At 36.3% G+C, this 10,682-nt stretch overlaps 1 protein-coding gene across 1 annotated transcript in view; it reads left to right on the top strand.

Annotated features, from left to right (window-relative positions):
- The first annotated feature begins 221 nt into the window (after window positions 1-221).
- The window catches only part of Apoltp (Apolipoprotein lipid transfer particle), a 143,952-nt gene continuing 133,491 nt past the window's right edge, over window positions 222-10,682 (top strand). The window contains exon 1 of the mRNA XM_066299449.1: window positions 222-415. Within this exon, the coding sequence (XP_066155546.1) occupies window positions 349-415 (67 nt within the window). The 5' untranslated portion in view covers window positions 222-348. The remainder of the gene's footprint in view (window positions 416-10,682) is intronic.

The raw sequence follows: 10,682 nt of genomic DNA, 5'->3' as shown, positions 1-10,682 counted from the left end.
CGATAGCCCGCACTAGGAACGCGGATTGAGTAGTTTTGGAGATAAACTTACGGCAGGGCCGACTTAGGGACCTCCATTTGACAAAAATCCCCCAAAACTAGGCTTAAAGAAGTTCTTAGCGGCCCGCTCCGGCCCTGGCACGAAAGACCATTTACTCAATAAACAGCTCGTCACCTATTGAACTCTAGATAAGAATGTCATTTTAGGATCTCAAAATGACCATAATCGCTTCTCTTTGAAGCCGAGATTAATTTAGTGTACAGGGTACAAGAAAATTAACCAATACGTCTCAGTACTTAGTAAACGTTTTATGTGACTTAAGTGTTTAGTGCCCATGACTTGCGTAGGATGAGTAAATTGCTGCTTTTGGGGCTTTTTGGCCTCCTTACGGACGTCTTAGCACAGCATCACGCAAGTATGTTTAAGTAGCTGCAAGCACAGATGTTTAATTGTTAATTAAAATTAAATGTCACCGTGAAATTAGAGTTTTCTAAGCATGTCGGTATTCGGGCTGGATTCTGCCGGAATTACTCAAGTTAATTTAGGAACAATGAAGTAGAAACAGCAAGATGCATAGTTGACATACAATCTAACCAGCACGGAGTATCTCAAGTATGCAGCCTTCTTGTGTACGACGTACAGGCGTAGCTGAAACTGCATCTAATCGAAATTGGGTGGCTATATACTTATTAAGATATCAACTTTAGAAATTTTAGAGGAAATGCATGCATTCGAGCGAATTTAACATGTATTAGGAGGGCTTTATGATCAACCATCTGTGAATGAAATATTGTCAACTTTCACTGTAGATTTACGAAAGGAATTGCTGCACTTTTGGTCTATATAATATCGATGAGGAAGTTGACTAACAAGTTCGAAGCTCATGGCGGGGAAGCCTTGTGAATATAACAAATTTGCAGTTTTTATATGCGTAAAAATCAATCTTTTATTTAAAACGACTTTCACAGTAGAATATTATGAAAACCTCCCTAGCGTAGATTTGGCTAGGGTGAGTGTGCCTACTTATGCCCCTTTCTTCGTTGGCGCTAAGACTTGAAAAAAATCAACATAATTTTTCGTGGATTTTGAAAGGGAACACCTTCTTCCAATTTTAATTCGTTAAACCAGTTTAAACCTGTTTAAACGATCTTGCTACCCATTCCTTTAGGTTTCGACAACATACATACATATACAGGGTGTTTCCTAACTACGTGTAAAAAATTTAAAAGCGTAATCCTCGACTGATTTTGAGTCAAAAATGTCTAATAAACATATGTCCGCAAATGCCTTGTTTCCAAGATACAGGGTGTTGAAATGTGACAAGAAAAAGAGATTTTATTGCCAAAATGACTCAATTTGGGTGTTTGAATTTTAGAAAAGACAATTCCGGGTTCCGGGGGTTCCGGGGTTTTCTTCAATACGTCTTAAGATTTGTTCCTCCACTTCTGGTGTTCGACGTGTTATCGGCTTTCCTCCTCCTGGAGTTTTCATAAGAGATCCTGCATCACAAAGACGTTGAAAGAGGTTTTTAAAGGTTTGGTGGTTGGGAGCTTGGTGGTTTGGAAACCTTTCCATGTAAATGCGCCTCGCTGTCAAACACTCACCATCAGCTAGGCCGTAAACAAAAACCATATTGGCCATTTCTTGATTAGTGTAATTGGGCATTTGAAAAATTTTCAAAACTGAGGTATAATCCGATTTTTGGGACACAGAACTAAATTCTTTCACTTTAGAGAGTAAAACACCAAAATAACACTGACTATCTTGTTTATAGTAGTGGAAGTAGCAAAAAAACTAACAATAAACAAATTAGTAAATACCACCAAACCTTTAGAAACCTTTAAAACCTTTTTCAACGTCTTTCAGTCAACATCCTGTATCTTGGAAACAAGGCATTTGCGGACATATTTAGACATTTTTGACTCAAAATCAGTCGAGGATTACCCCTTTAAATTTTTTACACGTAGTTAGGAAACACCCTGTATATGTACGTACAAGCTAATTTTCGAAAAGAATTGTTTACTCAAAAAGAAAAAAACGACTCATGTCGGGATTTGTAAACGTCAATAGAGTCTTATCGGAATATTTGCCAACAACAATAACGTCAAAGGTAGGAGTATATGTTGTTTAATAAAGATTAGAAAACATTATTTATTTAATCTAAATAAACAATATTAACCTCCTTTTAAAGTTGCTCGTGTTGTCAGAAACGACAAGTGATATTTGTTAGACTGTCCTTATTGACACCTGTCTTGGAAGTGACACTTAACAACTGTCAAAAAATCTAGTGGCAAATACTGCCAAAATCAGTTAAATGTGGTGATTTGAAAATGGGCTTTAAACGTAAACAGAGCCATTGCAGATAAAAAGAAAACAGATGAATTATATTTACGGTATTTCAGGCCGTAGAAAGTCCAGCTAACTGACCGCATGTCATGTTTGTACACGAAAGACCCCACTGTGGGAACCGATGCTTCTAGAAGTTAAAACGTTTGTCCCTAATAGGGTTTTAATCTTCCTTTGTGAAAGTCATGAGAATTAAGGGTTCTATAAACTACAGATCGTTGCCCCAGCACTATTGTACAACACACTATTCTACAGGGTGTCCATTTTTTTATTGTGAAATGAAACAGTTATTATTCGAGTTAAACGGCGAAGAGTTAAAATAAGTTTTTGCGGTACTGTTCCCCCTTTTTTGGAAGCAAAAATTAAAAGGGACAAAAAAGTGGCAGCTAGCTTTGCTTTTTAAATACACAGTATTTTGGAAATTCTGCATTTTGAAACACCCTTCGCATTTCGTGCATCTAGCAAAATATGAAGAAGTTAAAAATGGATTCTTATATAGTTTTTTTTCTGTAGAATGTAGTGCATCTGTGATTATTTTCCATAAATAAAGGAAATTTGATTTTTTTTAACAGTAGAACACCCTGTATATTTCTTTATAAGTGGAGTTTTGATGGACTTTTCACAAAAATGTTCAGGATCAAATCAGTGGGGACGCCATTGGTGAAAGTAAAAAATATTTTATTATTTTTACATTTATTTTGCACTCGTTAATTTTCATTAAATATTTAATGCTGGAACGGACTTATTAAGAAAAAACGAAAAAAGCGTTTTTTTATTATCGTGTATTTTGGGCAGAAACCAAAAATTGACTCATGTTCCCATGATTTTATTTCTCATTTCGGTCATAGCAACCTAGAATGAGCACTTGGCAGACTTATTTTCAAACACCCTGTATAATAATTCTTAGTTAATGCTAAAAGCAAAGCTGCTAATTATTTTCAAATTATAATTTTTTTTCCACGGTAAACCATAATCAAACCTATGCAGTACTTTTAAAAAGTATTGCAACAAGATCATAACTTTCGTAATCCCTGGTATTAAAAAAAATGCTTAAACACAAATAATTTCATTTCTGGAAAGGTATTTAATGCAGTATTTTTGATAGAAAAATTTTTCATCTCTATCCAGCTGCCCCCACCAACTTTTTATTTTCAAATGGAAAGGTACCTATTGCGGCATGTCAGAAGAAAGGTGATTCTATACAGGATATAACGACATACTCAGAGTTAAAATTGAATCTACGGTTTCCTTAAAAAAATAGAACGAAATCCTCATCCTAAAAAGATTAAAAGTTTTAATCTTTGCTGCCTAAGTAGACAATCCATTCTTGTTTTATTTTGGAAAACAGTGAAAAAATTATAATGAGAAAAGGAAATTTCAAATCATCTTCTATGTACACAATTTTTTAGAAATATACAAATATTTTGATTTTCATATAATTCATTAGTAGTTGAATTCAGTTCTTAGATAGCTACTACAGTTAGATTATGAAAAAAATTGATTGTTCATCTGAGAAGCAGCAAATTGAATCTTTGATGTTTTTGGGGTATGGAGGTGGCAAAAAAGCTCATGACGAGGTGTGTTTCATATTTAATGAGAAAAATCCAGACTCACCTATTCACTATAGTGTAGTTTGAGGGATTAATAAAAAATTCAACAAATCGGAAGCGTGAAAGCTGTGTCTAATTGTGGAAGAATGGCAACTGGCGGCGATAAAGCACTGGACATTCTTTTATTCTTTGATGAAAATCCCATACAATCTACCAGTAAACTTGTCGATGAATTTAATGTATCTGCAAAATCAGTAAACAATCTTTTAAAACGAGAAAAATTTTATCCGTACCAAATTTCCCTCACCCAAGAGTTGACGCCTGAAGATTTTGATCGCAGAATGGAATTTTGTGAATTGATGCAAGAAAAAGGCGTTCGGGATAATAGGTTCTTTTCTAGAATTTTATTTCCGGACGAAGTAACGTTTTGCTTAAATGGATCTATTCATCGACGTAATTGTCGCTACTAGTCTACCGACAATTCTCATTGGCCCCAGACTGTGCATACACATCTGCAAAAATTCCATGTATGGATGTGTATAATCGGCCACCGATTCATCGGTCCATTTTTCATAGAGGGGAACCGAAACAACGCATAATACTTGCACTTATTGAAAAACGAAATAGATCCACCCCTCGCCGCGATTTTTCTCGGAGAAAATGGCGGACCAGTGGCCAATAACATTTGATTTCAACAAGATAGCGCTTCACCACATCATGCTGTGGCTGTGAAGGCGTATTTTAATGAGATTTCACCTAGGAAACGAATCGGTAAAAAGAGCACTTTGGAGTGTACCCCGCGCTTTCCAGATCTTGCATCTTTCGATTTTTTTCGCGGGGTCACTTGAAAGATTTCGTTTACGAGAATATACCGTCAAAACATGATTTACGTCTTAGAATTGAAACACAAATGGAATTAGTAACAGAAGCAACACTGGATAATTGCATAACAGAGTTCGAGAAATGACTGAGTCATTGCCAAATTGTTACTGGAGCTCCATTTTAAGCATTGATTGTAGGAATTTCAATTTTGTTGCTGTAATAACGAGACACTTTATTTTGCGTCTAATAGTTTTATTTTTTCAGAAAATTTTAGGTCTAATTTCAGTTCTGAGTACACTGTTAAACCCTTTATCGAATTACTATCCATTTGAAGTACTAAAACGAGTACCTTTCCATTTGAAAATAAGAAGCTGGCACGAGCAGCAGGGCAGGGGTAAAATTTCGAACGTCACATTCAAGCATTTGAAAAAAGTAGGTTTATAAAAGTTATAAACATGTCGCAATAGTTTTGTAAGTGCCATATAATAGTAAATATTAAAAAGAACCATTAACACTAAAATAGGTGCTCAAATTGAATGCCGTTTTCTCGCATTCATTTATCACACACTAATGCAATGCTGCGTAGTGCATTTTAAATTTCTGCACTGCGTCGTTGCCAATTTTCAAATTGCATTATGCTGGGTACGAGAAATTAATTTTTTTTAATGTCCCCATCAAAAAAGATGTCCAACACGGATAGACGGGCTAACCTAGGAGGCCAACGCGCATGTCTGCGGGTCACAATGCGGCATTCATGGAAAAGTTCTCTGTGTGAGGCCTCACAATTTGAGAATTGTGAGGCGGCGCACTATCCTGTTGGAAGAAGATTCGGTTTCTCTCTTAACCGTAGACTTTCTAGTAATGTCGACAATTTGTTTTGCGGCGTGTTAAGATGCCGATTTGATGTGAGACCCTGCTCATAGACGTGATATTTAATTTTCCTTCTTTTTATTAAACAAGTGACGCAAAAACCAAATCCTTCTTATTGTTTCACGGGCAAACACGAGTGCGTTGTTCAGCATCTACAGGATGCAACTTTCGCACTACATTAATTACGTCACCTTCGCGATTCTCTTTATTACACGTTCTTGGCCCGGGCGTTCGGAAAGAGCCAAAGGGCATAAAAGTGAATTTCAGCCTTTGAAATATTCTATGTATTGCGTGATTTGACTCACTCTTTTAGGATACCTACGACAATAAAAAGTTTACTTGACATAGAAAACACAAATAAAATTAAAAATAATATCTGTTTAAATAAAATTCAAATGCAACATTTATACTTTCGTGGCACTCTACGAAACACGTCAGTATGCCGTAATATTTTAAATGTTTAAATTTTATTTGACTCGCAGCGGTGTTTTAATAAAATTATATGTAATAACGACACGCTTAAACATCAACGAAAATGCTTCAGTGAGTTTTTGACAACTGCAAACAAGAAACACAAAAGTTTCAGAGAAGTCTAATTCAAACTGGGCAACATATACAGAGAATTGTATAAAAAAGGCAACTTTATTTATGGAAAACACAAACACACAAAATCTAAATACGCCACTGAAATATACGACAACATCCTTGAAAGAATCGCTATTTACTTTTTTTATTATTTTGTTGGACAAATAAAACACAGGGGCATTTCAAAATGAAGAATATTCAAAAACACTCTGTATTTACCGAACAAACAGGCCGTGACATTTCTATCACTGTTAACTTTCATTTCACAGAAATTGCGTACGGTATTAAGAAATCCGATTTTCTGTAACTTCGATAACAACCGACTTAGCCCCTTTACAATTTGACTTAATATGAGCGCCATTGTCCCCAACGACCAGATTTTTGCAGATATTTTCATTTTTTCCAAAATTTCGCCACTCCCCACGAACTCCACCATTTTGTCAAGTTCGCGTGAGATCAATTTCTTTGCAATCCGAAGCCCGTGCCGTAATTTTTTTTATTATTTGTAGTTTTTATATAATAGTAATACTCTGTGTTGCCTAAAGGTTTGACGCACGGCAAGATGGTAATAAACAGTGTACCGAATATTGAGTAAGACTCCGCTAATAAATGATGGATCAAATCATGTAAGATAATGTGTCTTCAGTAATATTAATTCATTAATACAAATATTTGTCAGCGAGGTCAACATTCAAATTATTGAGAATTCAATCGCGTATATTCTTGGCAATTGCTGCAAATCACCTGCCTTATGGAAACCTACTATAATGTTATTATTTCTTAACTGGAAGGTACGAGGATAGTCCCAGAAGTACCTGACCTAACACTTAATAAAAAAAATGGAAAATATTACATTATTTCTCAGCATGGTCTGCTTTGAGATTGACACACTTTTCTCAGCGCTGCTACATGGCTTCTATACCTTCTTTACAGTAAGAAGTTTCGAATGTTTCAAAATTACCATCAGCCTTGGACTCCACCTCTTCATTGTTGGGAAATCTCTTTTCACCGAGTCAATTTTTAGAAATGGGGAATAATCTTATAGGGCTAAATCTGGCAAGTAGGTTGGATGAGTAAAAAGTTTGAAACCAAGTTGATTGATTTTGACCATTGCGTTGACGCATGTGCGGACTGGTGCGTTGTCTTGACGAAACAAGACTTTCCTTTTCGCCAAATGCGGTCGCTTTTTCCTAATTTCTACGCTCAAATGCTGCAATAAATTTGTTTAATATTTTCCGTTTATTGTTTTTCCTTAAGGGAGATAGTCAATAAAAAATTATGCCCCGTGCAGCCGAAAAAACGGACGCCATCACTTTTCCTGCAAATGGAACGATTTTCGCCTCCTTTGGACCCGATTTTCTTTTTTGAGTTCATTGTTTTACCTGTTCTTTCGTCTCAGGAGTGAAATGATGGACCTATATTTCATCCATGATTTTAAATAGATGCAAAAACTCGGCTTTATTACTGGGAAACTTTGCCAAACAATCCCTTGAAACATCCTCACGGCGCTGTTTTTGTTCATCTTGCGCACAGCTTTTTTGTATCTAATTGCTCGATCAAAATACGACGTACAGTACATTTTGAAATGTCTATCTTCCAGTACAGTTTTGTGGAGTTTCGCTATAATTTCTGGAGTGGTCAGATCTGGAGTGTCATAGGGTCCACCATTGTGGAGATCGTCATGTTAGTTCGTTACGGCAGCGAGATTAAACGGGGCAGACGATCACGTTTAAACTCTGTCACTCAATATTTTATAGTTGTTAACGAAGGACCAGATTCCCTCAAAGTAAAGTCTAACTCCGCTTTCATGTTGGATAGATTAAGACTTTTCACACGAAAGTATTCAATCATGTATCAATAAGCAATTTTTTCCATGTTGACAAAATCTCTAAAAACGGTTCCGAAACAAGCATAAATCAACGTGGCACCTTCAAACTATAGATATAGACTTTTTAAGATTACGCCTTTGTAATACATGCAAATTTTTAACGAAAATCGTCATCTATACAGGGTGGTCAATTCAAAACAGTCCATATGAAGTATCTTGAATGGATTTTTTTTTCGGAAAACTCCGGGACATGTTATCTTTACTTTTAATGGGGACATTTTTAGACCATAAATTCGTAGGTGTAGAGTCATCCTCCTAAACGGGATAGCAACCCCTTCAAGAATCTTATATGGCACGGGAGGTCAAGTGGCACATCGAATCAAAGGTATTTCAATTCTTCTTACAAGTATGCTAAAAAAAATTTTTCTCACCGTTTAAATATTGTAAAAAAACCGCTTTAACACATATGTGAAATAAATCGAAAAGAAAAATTACATAAACCTAATAATAATAATCTCACGAATCCTACAAAAAATGATGTTTTTCATCGAATTCTTAAGATAAGATGATGGGTTTTATTAGCATTGAACGGGTAGTTTTGGTCCGATTCTATACTGATCAGAATTGTACCACGAAATTTCTTGATTCACCCGACGATTCAAAGCAGCACAATTTATACCACTGCGTAGAGGATTGAAATTGTCACCATCTATTTCAAAAACAATGAAATAGCCCGAGAAACTGCAAGAATTTTTAATGGAAGGCATTCCGGTAAGAATCTGAGCCATCCCTACGTGACGAATTTAATATCTAAATTCATGGAAAGTGGATCCGTTGCTAACAAAAAACATGAAAGGCGACACACCGTTACCAACGAGACTGCACAGATTACAATTTTGGAACATATTGAGTTGGATCATGTAAATGAAGAAAAGTTTATTTCAAGCATTCAAGAATTAAAAGTAACATCAGGTATTTCACTTAGTAGTATTGAGAAAATGTTGAAAAAACATAACTTTCATCCCTATAAAATATATCTCATTCATGAGCTCAATAAAGATGATCCAGATTTCCGTATGCAATTTTGGGAGGTGATGAGTGAAAGCATTTTGATAAATCCAAATTTTTTATATTCTGTATACGTAATCCTACGTATTCCTCTACGTAACGTGTTGGATTAACATTTTCCCGAAGACTGGATTGGAGGAAGAGATTTCATTGAATGGCCTCCAAGATCGCCTGATTTAATACCGTTGGACTTTTTTTATGGGGCCATTCAAAAATTGTCGTTTAGAAGACTTTTGCCATCGAATAGTGACAGCATGCAGCGAAATAACTCCTGAAGTGTTACAATATGTTCGGAAAGAGGTTCAACAAAGGCTTTATTATTGTATGGAAGCAGATGGGTCGCAATTAGAACACTTAATTAAATAAAACATTATTTAAAAGTTTATTTTCTTCGATTTATTTCACCGATGTTTTAAAACGTTTTTTTTTACAATATTTAAAGGCGCAGTCAAAAAGTTCCAGCATACTTGTAAAGAGGTACCGTGTGGAGGCCAGAGAGAGGGGACTTAACCTGGACCGAAACATGATCGGGTGTGAATTGGTGGAGACAGAGGAGAAGTGGATGGCATTTGAAAGAATGGTGGAAAAGATCATGTGGGATAAGAGTGTGAGAGAGAAAGAACGGAAAACGAGAAGAGTGCGGGAGTAGCGAGCAACCTTCGCGGCGCTTAGTCCGCGAGGAGAGAGGAAAGGTGCCCTGAAGGAATGCCGAAAGGCGATACCGGGGCGAAGAGGGGAGGTGGTTTTAGTGGGTAGGCGGGTGACATAATGGTCGGTCGAATCCCACACTACCTGGCTGCATGTCGAAGCCAGGTGTCTTAAGAAGATTCTCACCTCCTCCCAAAAAAAAAACATACTTGTAAAGAGAATTGAAATACCTTCGATTTGAGTGCCACTTGACTCCCCGTGCCGTTTTAGATTCTTAAAGGGGTTGTCACCCTATTTAGGGGGATGACCCTGCTACACCTACGAATTTAAGATCTAATGATGTCTCTATTAAAATTAAAACGTGTGTCAGGATTCTCCGAAGAAAAAAATACCATTCAAGATATTTTAAGTGGACTGTTTTAAATAGGCCACCCTGTATGTCACGTCGGGTACTTCTGGAATTATCCTCGTTTGTTAGATATGGCTTAGTATGACCCAGACCATCGCAAAGAATTGTTATTTGACCCGGAAATCATGCCAGAGCTGAGATTCTGCTGCAATTACCAAACCTTTAATAAAATTATTGATACCGACCCTTCTGCTGTTCGAATGTGTTCGAATTCAATTCAATGTGTGTGTGTTTGTGTTTTTTTTCTTTTTTTTTTTATAAAAGCACCATCAGCACATGTCGATTAATAGCTATTTTGAAAATGAACCCAGTGCTGGAAGCTAATCCTGAAACGTGGCAATGGAAAATTGCCCCTTTAAATCATTGCAAGGTGTTCCATATTTGTTTATTAAACAGGTGGCAATTCAACTCGAAAGTTTGTTTCGCAAAATTGTGTTAGAGCATGTTACGTATCTTTGCTACCAGCAATTAATCATTTTGTGGCTTTGCCACGGGACTAAATTTGTGTTTTGGATTTGCTTCGTAACAATGTACCTTCAATAAACACCACGTCAGA

This window comes from Euwallacea fornicatus, chromosome 33 (genome assembly GCF_040115645.1).
Source record: "Euwallacea fornicatus isolate EFF26 chromosome 33, ASM4011564v1, whole genome shotgun sequence".
Taxonomy (NCBI): domain Eukaryota; kingdom Metazoa; phylum Arthropoda; class Insecta; order Coleoptera; family Curculionidae; genus Euwallacea; species Euwallacea fornicatus.
This window is presented reverse-complemented; position numbering and strand designations above follow the sequence as displayed.